The following is a 22,405-nucleotide window of genomic DNA, read 5'->3' as shown; positions in this document are numbered from 1 at the left end:
CACGCCTGTAGTCCCAGCACTTTGGGAGGCTGAGGCAGGCAGATTACAAGGTCAGGAGTCTGAGACCAGCCTGGCCAATATACCGAAACCCTGTCTCTACTAAAACATACAAAAATTAGCTGGGTGTGGTGGCAGGTGCCTGTAGTCCCAGCTATTCAGCCAAGGCAGGAGAATCGCTTGAACCTGATAGGCGGAGGTTGCAGTGAGCCGAGATCATGCCTCTGCATTACAGCTTGGGCAACAGAGCATGACTCCGTCTCAAAAAAAAAAAAAAAAAAGAGACAGGGTCTTCCTTTGTCACACAGGGGCTAGAATGCAATGGTGTGGTCACAGCTCACTGTAGCCTTTACCTCCTGGGCTAAAGTGATCCTCTTGCCTTAGCCTCCTGAGTAGCTGGGACACAGGCATGAACCAGCTACTACATGAACGCTCGGCTAATTTTTATTTTTTGTAGAGACAGTCTTGCTATGTTGCTCAGGCTGGTCTTGAACTTCTTAAGGGATCCTTAAGGGATTCTCTGGCTTCGGCCTCCCAAAGTGCTGGGATTGCAGGTGTGAGCCACTGCACCTGGCCTCTCTTCCTCTTGATAGTGTTACTTATCCCTAGGAATTGGGAGGAAACCTAGCTTTTAGGACCCACTGAGCAGATCTTTGTGCCCTGAAGAGCACCTTTAAATGTTAGATTCCATTATCTTTGTTCCAGGAATGGTGGTTCCTTCTAAGACCAAAATTGTGTGCCACTTTTCTACTCTTGTATTGACCTGTGGGCAGCCGCACACTCTTCAAATAGTACCCCGAGATGAGTATGATAATCCCACCAACAATTCCATGTCCTTGAGAGATGAGCACAATTACACCTTGTCCATTCATGAGGTAAGCAGCCTCCCTTCTTTATCTGTGTGCTAGAGAGAGCTGGCTGCTTTCTCTGTCATTCTCACACCTTCTAATTCACTTCCATCTCTGTTTCCTTCTCCCTGACTTCTGTGCTGTCTGTATCTTCATCTGACAATACCTGTCTCATAAGTAATTTTGTGATTTAGATTAGATCGTAGATAGGAAAGCTCTTTGTAAAGAGTAAAGTGCCTTGTAAACGGGGAAGATACTATATGTTATGTGATGCTCTGTTGTCTTCCTATAGCTCGGCCCTCAAGAAGAAGAGAGTACTGGTGTCTCATTTGAGAAGTCAGTGACATCCAACAGGCAGACTTTCCAGGTGTTCTTGCGACTCACCCTGCATTCTCGAGGCTGCTTCCATGCCTGCATTTCATACCAAAATCAGCCAATCAATAATGGCGAATTTGACATTATTGTCCTAAGTGGTAAGTTGAAAGAAAAGTATGATTTAGTGCTGTTCTTCAGCCACTTCTTTGCCTGTCTGCACTCTTTTGTCTGACCTCACAATCATTTGATATTTGGGCCATATTTGGCTTGTCCTGTGGAGTGAAAGCCTAGTGATAGGTAATTTTTTTCTCCCCTGACTTCTACTCCTTATTATACTTCAGAGGATGAGAAGAATATCGTCGAACGCAATGTGTCCACTTCAGGTGTGAGCATTTACTTTGAGGCCTATCTTTATAATGCTACCAACTGTAGCAGCACTCCATGGCACCTGCCACCCATGCACATGACCTCTTCCCAGCGCCGGCCATCCACTGCTGTTGACGAGGAAGATGAAGACTCGCCCTCTGAGTGCCACACCCCTGAGAAGGTGAAGAAACCGAAGAAGGTGTACTGCTATGTGTCACCAAAGGTCGGAACTTCCATTCTTGACATAAAATCCCCCTGCTTGAACCTGTGTGTAATTGGTATTTGGTAGCAGAAAACACAAAGTAACAGTCTGAGAATCAGGGCAAGATTGTTAACTAGTTGTATAGAAAGCTATTTTCAACCGTTAAAAATTTCTTGCTAGCATAAAAATTACTGTTGGCTGCTTGTGCTGTGTCAAAACAATTTGATCTTTTATTCTGTGATTCATGAAACCACGGTAAATGGATGTCACTATCAGGCTACAGGATTGGAGTAAAGACATTTTGGCAGAGGAAAGAAGGTGAATTTCCCAAGCCCCTGAGCTAAGAAGCACTTTGTGTTAGTTTCTCATTCAGTCCTCATAAAAATGAGACTCTGTGCAACATCCCATTACATCTCTTTAATCTCATAACCAAAACTGAGTTATAATTCTGTTCTACTTCAGAACACTTTGCTGTGTACCATTCTTCATTTAAAAATCTAGCCTTAATTTGGACTAGGGGTGATGGTAATGAAGGAAATGGGTAAGTGAATAAATGAAACAAGATTGGCTATGAATTGATAATTGTTGAAGCAGCTGATAGTTTCATTATACTGCTTTGTCTTCTTTAGTATGTGTTTGAAATTTTCTTTAAACTTTTTTTTTTAATCAAGAAAACAACTGACCTGCATATTCAGATAAAAGGGTTTTTTTAAGATTAAATAATTATTGCATCATCTTTTCCTCTTTTGTATGAACTTTTTTGTGTGAGGACCTTCCCTTATACCACCAACATATTCCACTCCAGCCCACCCCATCTTCCTGTCTCCCTTCCCTGGCAGATCCTTGGCACCATTCAAATAGGGATAAAGCAGTGTATGTGGGTTGCTGGTGTTTGCTGTCCAATAACTTGGAGGAAGTCATTCTGAGCAGCATGGCGCTGAGCAGAAGGAGATTTTGATTGTTTCTAGGTGAAATACTCTGTTCTCATGAAGTGAGGACCTGATCCCAGATATTTAGAAAGACTTGAGTATTATAATTATGAAATATCTCTTTGTGAAACTGCATTGTCAGAGTGATTTTTTTTTTTGTTTATTTGTTTATTTTATTTTTTGAGATAGGGTCTCACTTTGTCACCCATGCTGGAGTGCCATTGTCAAATCTCACTGCACCCTCTGCCTCCTGGGTTCAAGCGATTCTCGTGCCTCAGCCTCCCAAGTACTTGGGATTATAGGCATGAGCTACCGCACCCAGCTAATTTTTTTGTATTTTTAGTAGAGACCGAGTTTTGCCATGTTGGCCAGGCTGGTCTTGAACTCCTGGCCTCAAGTGATCTGCCTCCCTTGGCCTCCCAAAGTGCTGGGATTTCAGGTGTGAGCCATTCACACTTGGTCATCAGAGTAATATTTTTAATTTGTCTTTTTAAATAGAGAGTTAATGTATTTATTTGACTTTAGTGCTCACTAAATTATTATTATTTTTGTCCATGGAGAGGAAAGGTTATGAGAAATGTAAATAGGGACTATGATATTTGAATAAGAATACCCAAATAGAGCTTTTTTATCTATCATTCACTTCATTTCCTGTCTCTTGGTCCTCCAGCAATTCTCAGTGAAGGAGTTCTACCTGAAGATCATCCCCTGGCGCCTTTACACCTTCCGAGTGTGTCCAGGAACAAAAGTAAGCTGAACCTTATGTCTGGTTCACATCAAGCATGCTTCATCTCTGGACTGTCAGCCTTTTATTTTTTCTCAGAAGCACTTTTAATGTTTCTGCAAGATCTCACAGTGTACACAGGATTCGTTGCCAAATAAAGCATCATTATCTCCTCACTAAATGGCATGAAGAATATATAAAATCTGGAAGGACACATACCTACAGAAACAGTTATTAGCAGCAACTCAGAATACTTCAACAGTGATCCTTTGCCTTCAAGACTTAAGTTAATAGAGAAGATGTTTGTAACTCTGGCCCAAGCTTGGTCTCCCAGTGTGCTGAAGCTAATTCCTTTAGAAGCAGCTCTCTCATATATTAAAATACATTGTTTGTTTGTTTTTAACTTTTCTGGGCTTCTAGAATCTAAACTTTTGCCCAAAGGCTAGACTATGCCATTTTATAAAAATAATTTTCATCTGATCAGTTTGGAGTAGTCATTTATTGCTATTTAATGTATCCTTACTATTGCTATTTAATATATCACCATATTACCATTTATTGCTATTTAATATATCACCCTTCCTATATTTTATGTTGGAAGGTCTGTAGTTTTGCCGGTGGTCCTAACTAAAGGCAGTCTCTGTGACTAAAATAATTTAAAATGTTGAAATGTAAATCACTGAAGGGAAAAATAATGAAATGTATTCCTGGTAGGTCCTCATTTGAAGAAAACAAGCCTAACTTCTTGTTATTGGTTGGTACAGAGGGTAGAGCTGTGGAGGATTTTTACTGGGCTTGAGGGTTTTACAGATTAATTTCTTTCTTTTTCTTTACCAGTTTTCATACCTTGGTCCTGACCCTGTCCATAAGCTCCTCACACTGGTGGTGGATGATGGCATTCAACCTCCTGTGGAGCTCAGCTGTAAGGAGAGGAACATTCTGGCTGCCACTTTTATCCGCTCCCTGCATAAGAACATAGGTGAGGTTACACAGGGATTCTATAGGGAGGGTAGTGAGCCCAGCCACATCCATGAGGGTGGAGAGGCAGGACTGCACAGATGGCTTGTAATGAGGCTGTAATGATGGATCTTGCTGCTCCCCAGGAGGCTCTGAGACCTTTCAGGACAAGGTGAACTTTTTCCAGCGAGAGCTTCGGCAGGTCCACATGAAAAGACCACATTCCAAAGTTACCCTGAAGGTCAGCAGGCATGCCTTATTGGAATCGGTAGGTAAAATTTCATCTCTGTCAGCAGATGCCAGAGTTTTCCAATTGAGCATCTATATTCTGCAGGTTACCTTTTTTTGTTTTTTGTTTTGTTTTGTTTTGTTTTTGTTTTTGTTTTTGGAGACAGGGTCTCACTCTGTTGCCCAGGCTGGGTTGCAGTGGTGCGATCATGACTCACTGCAGCCTCGATCTCCCCAGGCTGTGATGCTCCCAATTCAGCCTCCCAAGTAGCTGGGACTATAGGTGTGTGTCACCATGCCTGGCTAATTTTTGTATTTTTTTATAGAGATGGGATTTTGCCATGTTGCTCAGGCTGGTCTCTAACTCCTGGACTCAAGTGATACACCTGCCTCAGCCTCCCAAAGTGTTGGGATTACAGGCATGAGCTACCATGCCTGATCTGGTTATCTTTTTCATGAAACTTAAATTTCTCTTTTTTAAGTATATCTGTAAAAGACAAATATGCTAAATTCTGAAACCTACATTTTTCTCTTTGCGTATGTCTATTCTTCTACTTGATCCTACCAAATTTGGGGCAGATTTGTTGGAGGTATGTTATTGAGGGGAGAGGAGTTTACTTACTGGCCTTCAAATCTACTGAATGGGTTCCTGAACAGTCCCATGGAACTCCTATGTAGGGCAGGTGTAAATAGTGATTACAGAAGAAACTTCTTGTTATTGAATCCCTGGAATAGAAGAGCTCTTGTTGAATTAAAAGGAAATGATTTTGTTGTCACTTTGGTCTGATGGAAAAGGAACACCTGATGTGTGTCTGTCTCCACTGCACAGACACTGGCATAGTTCTCACATTCCCCAGGAATGAGAAGGCTTGGTTCCTGTCCAGAAAGTGTTTGTGATGTTTGGCTCTGGTAGGTGTGACTGGAAACCCCTTTTCTCAGCCATATTCTCCGTGTGGCATGGCTCACTGTCTGAATCTAGCCTTGTGGATAAAGATGTCTAGAGGATACACCATGCTTTGCTGAAAACCAGGATTCCTTGGTTGTTTTGCTTACAGCTTACTGACTTGAGTCATTTTTTACTTCTTTATGCAAGAATGTTTTCATTACTAAAATAAGGATTGTTTAAAACAAAAGAAAAAGAAAAAAACAACTTCAACTTTCCAACAAAGTGATGATGTAAAGACAAATCAGATTATTTTTAAAAACTTTAAATCTGGCCGGGCGCGGTGGCTCACGCCTGTAATCCCAGCACTTTGGGAGGCTGAGGCGGGCGGATCACGAGGTCAGGAGATCGAGACCATCCTGGCTAACACGGTGAAACCCCGTCTCTACTAAAAATGCAAAAAATTAGCTGGGCGTGGTGGTGGGCGCCTGTAGTCCCAGCTACTTCAGAGGCTGAGGCAGGAGAATGGCGTGAACCCAGGAGGCGGAGCTTGCAGTGAGCCGAGATTGCGCCACTGCACTCCAGCCTGGGCGACTGAGCGAGAGACTCCGTCTCAAAAAAAAAAAAAAAAAAGAAAAAACTTTAAATTTGAAGTTAGGTGCATAAATGTCAGGTGGTATCATTAAAGCTTGTTTATGAGTAACATGTCTCCTTCAGGTAGTTGTAGTTAGTCCAACAGACAATGGCAGTGCTCTTGTGTTGTTGTCTTTAACATCCAGAGGATACCAGCCAGTGTTCTGACAATTCCCTTCCTTTCACTGCTTTTCAGTCTCTGAAAGCCACTCGGAATTTCTCCATCTCAGATTGGAGCAAGAACTTTGAGGTTGTTTTCCAGGATGAAGAAGGTCAGTTTTGAAATTTTATATTCATCTTTTTGAACTCTTCTCCCCACTCTCCCACCTTCTCTTACTCCCTCTCCACAAAAAAAAAAACAAACACCCTAGGGTTTTTTTTTGGTTTGTTCCCCCCCCCACCCGCCCCCAGGGAAAGAAAACCGTGAGTCAAGAGAAAAAGGGTAGTATTTACTGGGCAGGATAGCATGGAGGAGCTTGTGGAGCACAGACATACAGAGACTTGGAGGGAGGGTTCTAAGAGCCTGAACCTTGGTTACCTTGAGAGAAATGTCCATTTCCTGGGATCTCCGACCTCTGGCGTTTCCATACTAGGGGGCATTTCCTTAGTGATCAGAATACCATTAATCCTACAAAAAAGGGTGGGATTTCAAAAGGACCACAGTTTAGATGAGTTGCAACAGAGAAACACCAGGGTAATACAATAGAGGGAATGTGGAGAATATAAAATGATGACTCAATAAACAAAAGTGGTAAGAGGAGGTAGGGCAGAGTCATTTGTTATTTTCATTATGCTTTTCAGCTCTGGACTGGGGAGGGCCTCGCCGGGAATGGTTTGAGCTCATCTGCAAAGCGCTGTTTGATACCACCAATCAGCTCTTCACCCGGTTCAGTGACAACAACCAAGCACTAGTGAGTCGGTGACGGGTGGGTGGAAGATGTGGATTGTGTTATCATGGGTAGACTAACTGGGATTTGAAATTATGAAACTGATCTGGGAACCTGAGAACCTGTGTCCTATTCTTTATTTTGCTGCTTAAAATATGAGCTAATCAAATTGTCTTCCTCCTCTTTGCTTTTATTATTTCATCTGTAAGAGAAGCAAAAATGCAGACAGCTGAATATTTGACTAAAAAGCATAATAGTACAATGTCTACTCTGCTAGTTATAATAATTAAGCCTCTTTCTCAAAACATATCTGAAGCAAATGATTCCTGTACTGGATCTTTGACTAGACAAAGGTGTCAGTAGAGAAGTACGCTTTGGCTGAAAGAAGTTCTGGTTTAGGGAAAAGGCATCACATCATCTGCTGATTAACCACAAACTTAATATAAGATTCTTAAGCCCACCTTTGCCCTTTATCTTCCAGTCACTTGGAATTACTCAATGGTGGCTACCAAAAAACTAACATTTGGATGGGCTCTGATCCTCGGAGTGAAGTTCTTGTTCCTTTGGCATGGGGTTGGGGAAGAAGGGTCTTTCCAGAACTGGGCTTGAAGAAAAATGGCTCAGGGCCTTTCAGCCTCTTTCTTGAACAGGTGCATCCCAACCCTAATCGCCCCGCTCATCTGCGCCTGAAAATGTATGAGTTTGCCGGACGGCTCGTGGGTAAGTGTCTCTACGAGTCCTCTCTAGGAGGAGCCTACAAGCAGTTGGTTCGAGCTCGCTTCACCCGCTCTTTCCTGGCCCAAATCATAGGACTGCGTATGCATTACAAGGTAACGTCTTGGGTGTGCATTTTCTACTAAGGCCCCTGGCCATTAACCCTGAAATCTCTCCTCCTGGGGTTGTAAATAATAATTTTTAAGGTCGAGGGGATAAGTGGTTTTAAGCAGTTAAAACTTTCCTTTCAGGGCAAGAGTATTCATGTTCTGTTCTGTGTCTTTCCGCCTCCTCAGTACTTTGAAACAGATGACCCAGAATTCTACAAATCTAAAGTTTGTTTTATCCTCAACAATGACATGAGTGAGATGGAGCTGGTCTTTGCAGAAGAGAAATATAATAAATCAGGTCAATTGGATAAGGTGAGAAAGAGTACCAAAGCCTCTGGGTCCCATGTTCTTCAGTTTTCTATAGAGCAGGACTGTCGAAGATAACTTTCTGCAGTGGTGGAGATGTTCCGCATTTGTGTTGTCTATTACATTTGAGTGAAGCAAAAGACACATATCTCCCATCTGTCCCACCGAGTCCTACTTCTAATTGAAAATAACTGAATGATGATGAAGGGTCACTGTGCAAGCATATTTGGAAGAGATGGCAGTGTCTGTGTCAACATTCGCAGTAGTGATGTAGGTGATTTCTATTTTAACACAATGCCTGTATATTTTTAAACTTTTTGGCTGGGCACAGTGGCTCATGGCCTGTAATTTCAACACTGTGGGAGGCTGAGGCAGGAGTTCGAGACCAGCCTGGGCAACTTTGGCAAGACCCTGTCTTTACAAAAACTTGAAAAAATCTAGCTGGGTATGATGGCATGTGCCTGTGGTCCTAGCTACGGGGGGAGTGTGGAAGGAAGTGGGTGCTGAAGCTGGAACATCGCTTGAGCCCAGGAGGTTAAGGCTGCAGGGAGCTATGATTGCACCACTGCACTCCAGCCTGGGTGACACAGCAAAACCCTGTCTCAAAATAATAAAACCAAAACTTTTTATTAGAAAACGATGAGCCAGAGATATTTTTGATGCATGTCCTTCTATTTACATTGTGGTGTTAAACAGCATCAAATGATAATGATGAAGCTAAAGTTGCAGTAAATTTAAAGTTAAAAGCAGAATAGGAATGATTGAAAAATTGTGACCATTGTTACCACTATACTGATAATCAAATATCCTTTCTGAAAATTATGGGATTCCCAGCTGTCTGCCTTTGTACACATGGGATTAGACCTGACTTCCTGAGCTGGCATGATAAGGCAGCTAGAGTCAATAGGACACTGAATTAGGGTCCTCAGACCCAAGGTATTGCTCATTTTAATTGTGTTTAATATGAATACTAAATCTTAATAATTTATTTCTTAGGCTCCTAGATAGAAATTAAAAAAAAAAAAAGATCTGGGATTATACATACCAACAGAAAAAACATTTTAAATTTTTAGATCCATTGAGAATCCCTGCTGTGGAGTAGCGTGCTATTGCTACCATGCTGTTGTCTTAAATCTTCATTCACCTGTGGAAACAGCCTTGGTCACGCTACACAAATATTCCTGGATGATGGTTTTAAGCTGTGCTTCAGGGCTCTTTCAAGGTTCCCTTAGTAGTTTATTGGGGGTTACCAATTCTGTTTGAGAGTCATACAGTTTGTTCATGTTTTCTTTGCAGATAGGAAAATTAGGGCCAAATAATTGCCCTAAGGTCTGGAGGGGCAATTAACCAAAGGTCTATAGCAAGCTAGCATCAGGGCTGAGATTAGAATCCAGGATCTTCAAGTATCAAACTTGGCTTGTTCTGTTGACTCAGAGATAAAAGAATGTGTGGGAACAATTGTTCCCATCTTGGAATTTCTGAGACATAAAAAGACTCCTTTACTGCTTATCTGACTTTACTCTTAGTTGCTTAGAGAAAAGGTCAGTAGTGGTTTCATTTTGGATCATAGATTAAAACACTGCTAACAAGGAGCCATAATATCTTCTGTTGCATCACTACTACTTGACTGAGTCAGAGAAGACCTTGCCCAGACAGCCATTTCTGAAATAGTAGCTAGTATACAGCAATAGTGGTAGGAACCCTGAAGCTTAGGAACTAAATTAAACCAAGTGTGTTGAAAAGTTAAATGCACGGCAGAAACTTGTGACTGTTAGTGATGGAGGTCAGTAATTCTGTGTCTGTAAAACATACAGGCAGATGTCATCTTAAAAATTTCCATCCACAGCTTCTTGTCTGTCTTTTGCCGCCTGTTACAGGTTGTAGAACTCATGACAGGTGGAGCTCAAACTCCAGTCACCAATGCGAATAAAATCTTCTATTTAAATTTGCTGGCCCAATATCGGCTGGCCAGTCAAGTGAAAGAGGAGGTGGAACATTTCCTAAAAGGTGGGATCCTGTATGTTCTTGGCTTTGAAGTTAAAACACCTGTATCCATAGTGTGGTTATGTATGACTTTAACTTGCCTACTTTGTTTCAGGCCTGAATGAATTGGTCCCTGAGAACCTTTTGGCTATTTTTGATGAGAATGAGCTTGAGGTAAGTGCTTGCAATTCAGACTCCCATTCTTAACTTGGCATTTTTGTGCCTTACAGGAACCAGCTTGGTGTACCTTCTCTTATGAGATGCAGCTGGAAAGCCATTTATGCAAGAGGTGGTTCCACTTTTGTCGCTCCTCCATTCGTTGACCCTACTGCGGAGAGAGTAACGAATAAGACAAAGTTCCAGCCCTCAGGGGCTACATTCTAATGAAGTGAAGGAAACAAACCAAAAGATGTGATCATATTTCAAAAGCATTAGACTGCAACAGTATATAGTATTGGCCGGGCGCGGTGGCTCAAGCCTGTAATCCCAGCACTTTGGGAGGCCGAGACGGGTGGATCACGAGGTCAGGAGATTGAGACCATCCTGGCTAACACGATGAAACCCCGTCTCTACTAAAAAATACAAAAAACTAGCCGGGCGATGTGGCGGACGCCTGTAGTCCCAGCTACTCGGGAGGCTGAGGCGGGAGAATGGCGGGAACCCGGGAGGCGGAGCTTGCAGTGAGCTGAGATCCGGCCACTGCACTCCAGCCTGGGCGACAGAGCAAGACTCCGTCTCAAAAAAAAAAAAAAATATATATTTTTATTTATATAGCAAATTCATTCCTATTTCAGATCCTGTAACAACTAAAATGTTACAACTAAATGATGTAACAACTAAAATGTAACAACTAAAATGATGGCTCTAAGATGGTAAATACTGTTGTATAATTAGCAGAATTGAAGTCCGTATCAGGTGTGGGCAAAGAATAACATGAGTCTGTTGTGGCTTGTTGCTCACAGATGAGACGTCTGTACAAGATGGTGCGGTGCAAGTTATTAGTTCTAAATTCCCATAGTTTCTGTGAGGAGTGTCTTTCTACAAACTGTTTCTTTAGGGAGGAAGGTTTTCTTTTAAAATGGGGGGAAAAAGTAGTTTTAGGTGGTCTTGCCCGATTCTTTATTAACTGAAGTGGATTTGAGAACAAGAATCAAAATCTGTAATTTTCATGTTTTATATCTTCAGATGTGAAATCCAAACAAAATGAACTCTCCACGGCTCAGCCTAAAGTTTCTGATAAACCTGTTACCTAGCACTGTTAGTTTTTGGGCTGAGGAGTAGCTATGGGCAAATTTTGTTTTATTTTGAAGCAAAGCATTTGTAACAATTTGTAGAAGTGAGTAGAAAGGAAGGATGTGGTGTCTTACAGTTGTTCCACATCCTGCTCTTAGTTCCTCATCAGCTTAGCAAGTTCTCTTTGAAGGAGCCAAGGCTTCTCAGGCTTAGTTTGGGTTTTTCTTGTCTCTTGGTTAGGATGTATTATTCTTTATAGCTATTGGATGAGTACTTGCAGTCTGCTAAGTAACATGCTGGATCCTGAACCAAATTAGGACATCAACAAGATGTTTAGGGCTCTGATGTCATTAATGTTCTCATTTTTTGGCATACTTTTAAATTTATCTGATCAAGTAGAGACAGAGCCGAAGGGAAGGTAGTAAAAGTTCAATCCACAAAAGAATGCATCCTAAGAAAAAGGAAAGGCCATCCAACAAATTCATAAATGGGACTGGGGATTTTGGGGAAACAGCTTGCCTTTTCTCCTTGTTATTCACAGGTTAAGTTTAGACCAGACTCTCAGGAAACACTTAGTTTTTGTGTGTGTGGTTTTGTTGTCCTTTGTTTCAATTAAAAATAATCCATAGCAGCAGTTCTTAATTAGGGTGTTCATCAGAAATACCTCGCCTGTAATCCCAGCTACTCAGGAGAGGAGTACTGCTGAGGCAGGAGAATCTCTTGAACATGCAAGGTGGAGAGGTGGAGGTTGCAGTGAGCCGAGACAGAGTGAGACTGTGTCTCAAAAAAAAAAGAAGAAAGAAATACCTGGGCAATTTTTTTTCTTCCTGCATAAGCTCATAGCCTGTTCCAAGAGATTCAGATTTAGAGGTCCAAGGTAGGGCCACCAACACTTGTACAAATATATATTTTAAAAGCCATGTGATTCTTTTTTTACCCACTGGTTAGCAACTATTGCCCTATTGTATGTAACTGATCTTCCTAAAGCAGTATTCTGGCATTATGATCTCACCTTCAGTCTTTTTCCTAGTAATGTTTTCTTGATTCTACATTTTGCCTGTTAACTTAGGTAATTTTGACCTTATATTGGGTCTTTGTCTCGTGACTGTCATAGTAACACCTTACCATCTTTTTCCAGCTTCTGATGTGTGGGACTGGAGACATCAGTGTGTCTGACTTCAAAGCTCATGCGGTAGTTGTTGGTGGCTCATGGCATTTCAGAGAAAAGGTAAATGGACCAAACTTCTTCGGTTGGATTTGTGCCATGTTATAAGGAAAAAGTTTCAGAAGGAAAAAGTAGAGGAGGCTGGGTGCAGTGGCTCATGCCTGGAATCCCAGCACTTTGGGAGGCTGAGGCAGGCGGATCACAAGATCAGGAGTTTGAGACCAGCCAGCCAGCATGGTGAAAGCCCAACTCTACTAAAAATACAAAAAAAAAAAAAAAAATTAGCTGGGCATACTGGCACATGCCTGTAGTCCCAGCTACTTGGGAGGCTGAGGCAGGAGAATCGCTTGAACCCAGGAGGTGGAGTGAGCTGAGATCACGCCACTGCATTGCAGCCTGGGCGACAGAGCGAGACTCTGTCTCAAAAGAAAAAGAAAAAAGAAAAAAAAGTAGAGGAGTCAAAGCAGTTGACATGTTTTCTGGGGAAAAGAAAATGATATATGGGGAAAGACAGGTGATTGTCCAGGCAGAAGGGAGCCCTGATCCCTAGGGGCTATCATGCTGACTGCCACAGGAGTAGTAAATTGGAGATGGCAAAGAAAGAGAACCAACAGTCAGTGACTACCCTCCTAATGGTGTGACAATGTAAATTCTTGAAGTGCTTGTCAAACTGTTCCTATCCTGTGTCCTCATAGAATGGTAACTGGGGCAGAGCCCCACTTCAGTGTATCTTGTTCCTTTCACAGGGATCTAACCCTAGGCTGTTTACCATGTGTGATCCCAGCCCTGTGCTCTCCCTGCCAGGTCATGAGGTGGTTTTGGACTGTGGTTTCCAGTCTGACCCAGGAGGAGCTGGCTCGGCTTCTTCAGTTCACAACAGGCTCCTCTCAGCTACCACCTGGAGGCTTTGCCGCCCTCTGTCCCTCATTTCAGATTATTGCCGCTCCGACCCATAGCACGCTGCCTACTGCACACACATGGTAGGTATCTGCCCGCCTGATGCATGTCCAGTGTTTGGTGGTATGAGTTAATCACTTCTCCCTTGCCCTTCCAGTTTTAACCAGCTGTGCCTCCCTACATATGACTCCTATGAAGAGGTGCACAGGATGCTGCAGCTGGCCATCAGCGAGGGTTGCGAGGGCTTTGGCATGCTCTGACCGCTCTCCTGTCATCCACTTGGCTCCCATGCTCTCTGGAGCTTCTGGGCACAAGTTACAGACATCATAACCACTGATCCTAACATAACCATCAGCCAGAAGATGCCGCATGCTCCCCTGTGTCTGGAGGATTGTGTCACCTACAAGCCTTGTCTTTACCTCACCTGCTCCCTGCCCATATCTACCACAGGCCACTTTGGCATGGTATGTAAGCTGAGCTCTTCATTCTGTCATGAGAAGAGGACCATGCTGCTGTCATTTATTTGGTCCTTTGAAGATCTCAGTAGCTGAGGGAGATGGCACACGGGGCTCAGCCCTGTTGGGAAACTAGTGTGGAGACCCTTAAATCCACACTGCTCCAAAACTCCCTCTGCTGATACTCCTTGGAGACACCCTCTTTGGCCCTCACTACTTGACCAGACTGGTACTTGAGTCCTTCTCATGGGTGGGGTGATTGCCTCTTCTCATCAGGAGTCAGGAGAGAGGGACAGATAGGAGGTGGCCCATAGGAGCAGTCCCTCTGCACAATGGTAGGCATAGGCCATGGCACTGGACTGCCTCTAATGAGGACTGATAAAAAGAATCTCTTTTTGTGGTGTCAGAACTGGAAAAAGCACTTTCCCTTCGGGCATTTCTGGAAACGATTATTAATCCACAAAGAAGAACTCTCTAAGCTTTTTCTTGAATTGTAGCCAGTGAGAAAAGCAGATAGACTGAAGAATATGAAGGATAGCTGAGCTGTAGCCTCCAGAGTGGGGCATGCCTAGGCGTGTGGCTGGCTTGGAGACTACTGATGCTTTTCCCTGAGTTGGTTATTGGCACTGAAGTATGGCCGGCTTGGGCCACTGACTTACCCATTATGTAGTCTGCTAAAAGCTGGGGATTCTTTAGCGTTCTACTGAAGAAAATTTTGTAGCAAAAGATTAGAACAGTAAGAATAGTATGCCAGCAATCCCTGATTCTCTGTCTGCTTGGTGTTCTCTGGCAGCACTAAGACAAAGGACCAGGGACTAGGAGTTTACGTGCTTATCACAGGTCCTTGGGGTCAGGACACTAGGGACGAACATGGAGGTGATATGTTACACAGTAAACACCTGCCAACCCCTATACTCCCCTTTGCTCCATCAGTTACCAGGAAGGAGAACTAAGGAGGGAGGAAGCTTATTAGGTTCACTGTTGAATGATGATTGAAGAGTACCTGCTGCTGTCTCTTGGAAGATGACAACATCCTTTTTCATTACTATTTGAGAACAATTTCAAGATTCAAAATCTCATTGACTTCCCAAATTTGTGTTTTTAAGAAGGCTTTGCTGCAAGCTATCATTCCCAATGGGGCAGTCAACTCTGAGAATATTACAAGCCATCCTTATTGCCAAAACCAGCAAGTACACAGAGTCCTGAGACAAGGCAGGACTTTGGCAATGCCTTGGCCTCCTGGAAGCATGTCTGAGCCCTCCTGTTCCCAGGGATCATGAGGAACAAGCCCTCCTGAGCTGCTACAGTTCCTGCCTGACCTCACTCTTTCGCAGTCATCATTTGTCCTTTCTTGGCACATGGGTGCTGACCTCACTCATCCTTGGGGTCTGGGATCCAGCATCAGGGTCTCTGTACCCCAGGATCCTCCATGCCACATGGTCACTGCTCTCCTCAGGGACCAGGACAAGGTGCTGCTGCTTGCCCAAATGTTTTCCCATGGGATATGTACAGGAAGGTTTATCATCACCCTGGGAAACATGATGCTGCCCCTTGGGCCCAGAAAGGGGTTTCCAGCTGGGGGCACGTGGACTGGTTCTGCTGTTTTTGGCAGTTGCTTTTCTGAATTCTCCCCTCCGGCAGCCTTCCAGAGACTGATCCTGGAGACTGAGTTGATTGTCTTGGCTAGATCTGTCATTTTAAGCTCTAGTCATAGCACTTTTTCAGAGCATCTTAGGCACCATTGCAACCCAACCAGGGCAGCTGCATCCCTGTGGTGGTCCTTAGGCACCAGTCTTTGTTAAACAAAACCCTTTGGTACTGTTGTGGTTTTCTGTTCTTCCAGTTTACTCTCTCTCTCCTAACTTTATTCAAAAGTATCTTTGCTCTCTTGGGCCTTTTCTTTTACCGTTTTTTTGTTTTGTTTTGTTTTTTTCTAATCCTGCTTTCATACTAGCCAGTGTGGGGAAAAGGTACAATATGTCAAAGAGATGAGAGTGTGTTATTTCTTGGGCAATTTTCTATTAGTGTTTCTTATTTTGTACAGTTATTTTATTTATGTCCTTGTGACCCAGGTACTTGGGGGGCCAGCTACCCTTCTGGCCTTTTAGCGTCTTTGAAGGAGACCAGACATGAGTGAATACCTAGGAGAGTGTCAGCATGTTTCTGGAAAATTGGCAGAGACCAAGCCCCGCTGCAGATTGCTCAGGCCAGGTGAAAGGGCCAGGCAGTTGCAGCTGATGATGTAAATATTTTGTATAGTAAATAAATAAATGTTTAAAAGCACTAAGGAGTGAGTGGCTGCTTCAAATGGAGATTCATGGCTTGACTGGAAGGTGGGGAAGGAAAAGATTTGGAAATGATTTTGCATTTCCCCAGTAATTCCTCCTGAAGTGGTTGGCTCGGGGTAGAGTGTACACCTGAAGCCCAGGCCTGCCCCGCTCTTGCCCTTTCACCCTTCCCTGATTGCTGTCCATGGTGCCAGGCAGGGCCACTGTCTCAGCCATGGGGAGACGAGGACAAGTGTTTATGCTCAGCTTCTGAAGAAGGAACCAGTTAATCAGTCTTTAAACATTAATTCATTGTTGTTTTACTACCTAGAAATTCAATATAGAAAATTTGGAAATAAGAAAAAGAACAAGGGAAATAGGTAAGTTGCTATCCAGAGGCAATCACTGTTAACGCTTCGATAAATAGCCTTTTGATTTTCATATTTAAGCACACATTTGTCTCCCAACGTCTCCCTAACCCACAAGGGGTTTACAAAGGTAAGCTTGGAAGAGAAGAAAAAAAAACAGACCTCTGATTTGGGCCTAGAAGGAAAAGTATTAAGGACCCTGACTTTCTTGGGAAAATAATTATGATGTCTTCCCAATCTGGAAAATTAAAAAAAAAAATTCCCTTTTGAATTTAAAAACAAAACAGATTCTTGCCCCCACCCCAAACATGCATTCTCCTCTTACCTCACCAAGCTCCTGAGTGATATGAGATGTCTTAAAGGGCCAGGCACAGTGGCTCACACGTATAATCCCAGGCTGCAAGGCAGGAGAGTCACTTGAGCCCAGGAGATCGAGGCTGCAGTCAGCTATGCCTGTGTCACTGTGCTCTAACCTGGGTGACAGAGCAAGACACTGTCTCTCTCTTTTTTTTTGAAAAGATGGGGTTTTGGCATGTTTCCCAGGCTGGTCTTGAACTCCTGGGCTCGAGTGATCCACCCACCTCCAAAGTGCTGGGATTAGCATAAGCCACTGTGCCTGGCTAAGACACTGTCTCTTAAAAAAAAAAAAAGTCTTAAAATTCAGTCCTTCTAACTGTGTATTTTAAGGTTATGTACAGTCCTGAATCTTATACACTTGCTGTTGTGGCTTTGAATAGGTCACTGTGAACATTGACCATTGAGTGATTTTAGCCCATCAAGTCATTCTTATGACTCCATAAATACTAGCTTCAGCTTCTTGTACACTGTTGCCTCTGAGCCATTGTAGATAGAGCTTTGAAACCTCTCTCCAGCTCCACTTCTCTCAGCACCACAGCAAGGTTCTCCAGCAAGTAGCTTGAACCCTAAGGGCTCCTTCCCTCTACTCTGGCTTCACATAGACCTTCAAGCATAGTAAACCAGTTCCAGATAATGTGAAATAGTAAAAGTATTACAGGATACTAAAATTCCTTTTTTCTTTTATTTAGAGATGCAATATGTATAAAAAAGGTATTAACATGTGTAAGTTATGAGTAATTATAGGAAATGCACAAATAGCCACCATCCAGGTCAAGAAATAAAACATTGCAGCACTGCAGAGCACACTGTCATCCCATCCCACTAAAGGTAACTACTGTCCTGACTTATGATCATTATTTACCAGGCCCCTTTTCAAACAGCCTGTCCTCACGTTAATGGTGGGGAGGGGCGGCCAGGTGCAGTTGCTCAAGCCTGTAATACCAGCACTTTGAGAGGCTGAGGTAGGTGGATCACAAGGTCAGGAGATCGAGACCATCCTGGCTAACATGGTGAAACCCCGTCTCTACTAAAAATACAAAAAAATTAGTTGGTCGTGGTGGCGGGCGCCTGTAGTCCCAGCTACTCGAGAGGCTGAGGCAGGAGAATGGCGTGAACCTGGGAGGCGGAACTTGCCATGAGCCAAGATCGTGCCACTGCACTCCAGCCTGGGCAACAGAGCGAGACTCCATCTCAAAAAAAAAAGGGTAGGGGGAGGGGCAAAAACAGCCCACGTGTGTCATGATAAGAAGCTAACCAACGTCCATTTCTCCATGGTAATTTCTAGACCTCATAATTGGTTTAAAAAGTCTTCTGAGACCATCATTGCCCTGTGAGAATCTAGTCTGGATTCCTGATGCTGAATCTGATTAATTATTCCAAGACTACCATCATTGCCCTGTGAGAATCTAGTCTGGATTCCTGATGCTGAATCTGATTAATTATTCCAAGACTACCATCATTGCCCTGTGAGAATCTAGTCTGGATTCCTGATGCTGAATCTGATTAATTATTCCAAGACTATAAGGTCTATTATTTCTGTAAAGATTTTTCCTCCAGATACTCCAAATTGGATACTCCTTTGCTTTTTATACCCTCAACAGGTTTTGTAGGCTGGGCAGCAGGAAATTGTTGAGTATCGTATATGTGTAGTAGTATTAAAAATGACTCAGCACTAACATGTCTCAAAAATTGTGGAATAGGCCAGTATTTCTGACTCAGAATACTGACTGCACACCACCTAACAGAAAGCTATCCCAAAGTTATTGGTGAGCTTAGTTTTTTGTGTTTTTGGTTTTTAGCTTTTATTTGGAGTACTAGAGGATGGATTTAGAGATCTGCAGGTCATGTTGACCTTGGTTTGTATCCAATAGAGTGGTGCTGCCTAGAGTTCAGATATACCTTGTTATAAATATCCCTTTTTTCCCCTCCCAAATTAAATTCAATTTGCTTTAATTTTGCCTATATAAGGACATTTTGTGATAGCCACAGCAGGGACCTGGTTCTCTGGAGTTAATTCAGGTGTGGTCTCTACAACATGGGCAGTTAATTCCTGGAAGGAGATGTGGAGAACACAGTCTCTTTCCAGAAGTCAAGGAATGATACCTGTAGGTTTTTCAATATGCTATCGGAGGTGGCTTTAGCAAAGTTGTTCAGGCTGTTGATATAGTCCTGGCTTGTCAATACTAGCCAGCAGTAGCAGCTTCTTAAACATGGGATAGTGACAATGTTGGTACCTCTAGGGACAGGGATCAGACACACCAGCACAGAATCATAGCATCCAGTCACCTTGCAAGAACAGAGTGGGACTCCCCATCTAGTTCCCCTTGTAGCCTCCCTTCAGGGAGATGATGAATAGTTTATCCAGATGAGGCCTGTGTTGCTATTTCTCTGGAATACCCAATAATAAGCAGGCCACCATGACTTTTGTAGTCTGTGATGGCTGTGAATGCCTGAGACCAGGTTCATCTGGCAAACAAGGCAAATTTCCAAGTGAGATTTTAGGAGTTATCTTTTAGGTATGACTCTAGGAAGAAGCGTTGGACTACATAAGGAGGTAGGAGAGGAGGCTTCTTTGTAAACCTCATTATGTCCTCTACCAGGTGACCATCCTGTTGACAGGAATTTACTTGTAGCCTGTGTTTCTGACTCTAGGGGCCCTGGGCCTCCAGCACTCCTTGCAGGATAGGCATCTCATGTCACTGGGTGTTTTCTCAAAGAAGATACCCCTGGACACATTTGTATCACATGTGCAACATGGGACCCTCAAAGGATAGAAAACCATGAACTGATGGGCTTGATTTTTTATTTTATTTTATTTTATTTTATTTTTTTTTGAGACAAAGTCTCACTTTGTCACCTAGGCTGGAGTGCAGTGGCGTAATCTCAGCTCACTGCAACCTTCACCTCCCAGGTTCATGCTATTCTCCTGCCTCAGCCTCCCGAGTAACAGGTGTGTGCCACCATGTCTGGATAATTTTTGTGTTTTTAGTAGAGACGGGGTTTCACCATGTTGTCTAGGCTGGTCTTGAACTCCTGACGTCAGGTATTCCACCTACGTCAGTCTCCCAAAGTGCTGGGATTACAAGCATGAGCCGCTGGGCTCAGCCAGATGTTCATATTTTTAACTCCCATGGTTCAACTTTGGGCAAGACAACCTTCTTTCAGTATCAGTTGCCTGACCTGCAAAATGATGCTATTAACCAATTAAGAAAATTGACTAATAACGTGGAGTTCTTGGGGAAAAAAATTTTTCCTATGTATAGTATATGTGTTACCATACTGACTATGACTTAGGGCCCTGGTAATTTCTGTAGCAGGAGGCTGTATGGGTCTGGGGGCAGTTGAGAGTGCTAGAGTAGATGACTGGTGTGGAAATTCCCAGAGGGCAGTGACTCTGTTTTTCACCTTGCCATGTCCAGGCGGGCCAGAGAGAATGAGTACTGAAGACACCTAGTGCAAACATTCATGAAGAAGACCCCAAGTCAGAAGAGACTTCTTCCTCCTTTGCATGATCCTGTAAGGATGGAAGAGGTATTTGAGGGAGCTGTATCTCAAGCCTATGTCGTGTGGTAGGAACCTTGACTTCCTTTAATTCACCTGATTACTCAATCATGATATAGCTACCATTTTTTTTTAGCTCTTCCCATATGCTAGGAGCTCTAGTATTTATTGTCTCATTCACAACAACCCTGCAAGGTACGTCTTGTTTTCTCCATTTTACACAAAACACAGTTGAGGCACACAGAGGATAAGTAATTGCCAAGGTTTCTTAGCTGGCGAGTGGTAGAGCTGTATTTGAACATGGGTCTGTTTTGTGTCAAAGTCCAAACTCCACATTTCTGGTTTGTCTCTAGCAGATTAGTTTAGACTAAGAAACAGCCCAGGCACTGGGCCACTGTGTTCGCTGACTCTGCCTCGTTCACTTGGTGATGCTGTGTGTGACAGATTAACACTTTATACCTTGGCTTACCTATCAGTCACTTGGGGATTTGGGATTCATGGGAAAAGGTCCTACTCATGCAGGATAGAGAGATTTTAAGAGATACAGCTATTAATAATGGCTTTAGAATCTTTTGCATGGGCCGGGTGCGGTGGCTCAAGCCTGTAATCCCAGCACTTTGGGAGGCCGAGACGGGCGGATCACGAGGTCAGGAGATCGAGACCATCCTGGCTAACACGGTGAAACCCCATCTCTACTAAAAAAATACAAAAAACTAGCCAGACGAGGTGGCGGGCGCCTGTAGTCCCAGCTACTGGGGAGGCTGAGGCAGGAGAATGGCGTGAACCCGGGAGGCGGAGCTAGCAGTGAGCTGAGATCCGGCCACTGCACTCCAGCCTGGGTGACAGAGCGAGACTCCGTCTCAAAAAAAAAAAAAAAAAAAAAAGAATCTTTTGCATGTAGAAAGTTCCTTAGACTACCAACTAATGAGCGAAGTGACTTCCAAGTTTAAGTGAATTCTATATAAAGAATACAAGACACCCTTGAGGACATAACTGAGAAAAAAGGCCCTGAAATTTTAATATCCCTGCTTTGGTGGAAAATCAATAGGTATCAAATGAAAGAATGAGGTCAGATATGTTACACAATACCCTGATGTTTATCTCTGGTAATTAAGTCTGCAGAAAAAGACTTATTTGAATAAATCTTTTGTCTCTAAACTCTGCTTATATGAAATAGCACCATTTGGCAAAGGCCAAATTCCTGGTGGGTATCTCACTGAGGAAGCAAACATTTTCAAGAATGCCAGAGTTAAAGGGAGATTACACACACCCTAAACAAGACTGTGAAGATACTGTGAAATTATTCTCTTGAAACTAGAAGCATAGTATCTTCTCCAGGGTGAGGGGTTTCTGTACCTCTCTTGAGTGAAGTCACTCTTTCTGCAGCCCCCCACTTCACCTGCATTATGGATTTGCACATAAAGGAATTTTTCTGAATCTTCCCGTCTTCTGCAGACCAACAATGTTCCCTCTTTCCTCAGAACTCCCACTTGAAGGAGTTGCCAAGACATTCCTCTGTTTGCCCATTAGCAGAGTCAGGGATATCAGAGTATTTGCAAGCCAGCTAGAGAGCCTTTGATGGCTTTTATGTTATGTTGAAAACAAAATGTTGTGTTATTGTGCAAGAGGAAGATTATGTGTGTGTCATCGTTTTGTGCTTGGTCTCCTACGTCCAATCCTGCTCTAAGTTGTCATTTCATTTCCTAACCTCCTCCTCTCCCCAGTTGGGTATTTCTGTTCCATCCCTGAGTTTGTAGCCTCCCTTTTTTTTTTTTCTTGAGTTCTGTGCAGCTCCGCATTTCAGCAGACATTTCCTATGTATCAGGCACTGTGCGGGGAGCTAGGGACACACAAGATAGAATGTGATCCTGGCCTCTGAGCAGCTTACAATCTTGGGAGACAGACATAAACAATCTATTTTCCTTAGCGTTTCCTTCTCATGAAGCTTGGGCACCCAAACCCATCACCACTGCCCCCCTCCCAATAGTTTCTCCTGTTTACTTGGTGGGGAGCATTTCTTTTTATATATTTGGAGACTTTCTCTAGTACAGAGTTGCTGTTGCTACAAGTGAAATTAGTC

At 43.2% G+C, this 22,405-nt stretch overlaps 1 protein-coding gene across 4 annotated transcripts in view; it reads left to right on the top strand.

Moving 5' to 3' along the window:
- The window catches only part of AREL1 (apoptosis resistant E3 ubiquitin protein ligase 1), a 51,761-nt gene extending 35,646 nt beyond the window's left edge, over window positions 1-16,115 (top strand). For 3 of the 4 annotated variants that reach the window (XM_037984245.2, XM_037984243.2, XM_037984244.2), the window contains 15 exons: window positions 703-872; window positions 1,138-1,318; window positions 1,502-1,749; window positions 3,328-3,405; window positions 4,219-4,360; window positions 4,485-4,606; window positions 6,279-6,354; window positions 6,884-6,993; window positions 7,620-7,799; window positions 7,980-8,105; window positions 9,977-10,106; window positions 10,198-10,256; window positions 12,454-12,543; window positions 13,285-13,460; window positions 13,535-16,115. In XM_037984245.2, the coding sequence (XP_037840173.1) occupies window positions 703-872; window positions 1,138-1,318; window positions 1,502-1,749; window positions 3,328-3,405; window positions 4,219-4,360; window positions 4,485-4,606; window positions 6,279-6,354; window positions 6,884-6,993; window positions 7,620-7,799; window positions 7,980-8,105; window positions 9,977-10,106; window positions 10,198-10,256; window positions 12,454-12,543; window positions 13,285-13,460; window positions 13,535-13,637 (1,991 nt within the window). In that variant the 3' untranslated portion in view covers window positions 13,638-16,115. Of the gene's footprint in view, window positions 1-702; window positions 873-1,137; window positions 1,319-1,501; window positions 1,750-3,327; window positions 3,406-4,218; window positions 4,361-4,484; window positions 4,607-6,278; window positions 6,355-6,883; window positions 6,994-7,619; window positions 7,800-7,979; window positions 8,106-9,976; window positions 10,107-10,197; window positions 10,257-12,453; window positions 12,544-13,226; window positions 13,461-13,534 lie in introns of all 4 variants that reach the window. The other variant, XM_037984246.2, reaches the window with a different exon arrangement.
- Window positions 16,116-22,405: the final 6,290 nt, after the last annotated feature.

The sequence above is a fragment of the Chlorocebus sabaeus genome, chromosome 24 (assembly GCF_047675955.1).
Source record: "Chlorocebus sabaeus isolate Y175 chromosome 24, mChlSab1.0.hap1, whole genome shotgun sequence".
Lineage (NCBI taxonomy): Eukaryota > Metazoa > Chordata > Mammalia > Primates > Cercopithecidae > Chlorocebus > Chlorocebus sabaeus.
The sequence above is the reverse complement of the archived record's forward strand: the minus strand, read 5'-3'. Positions and strand labels throughout refer to the sequence as shown.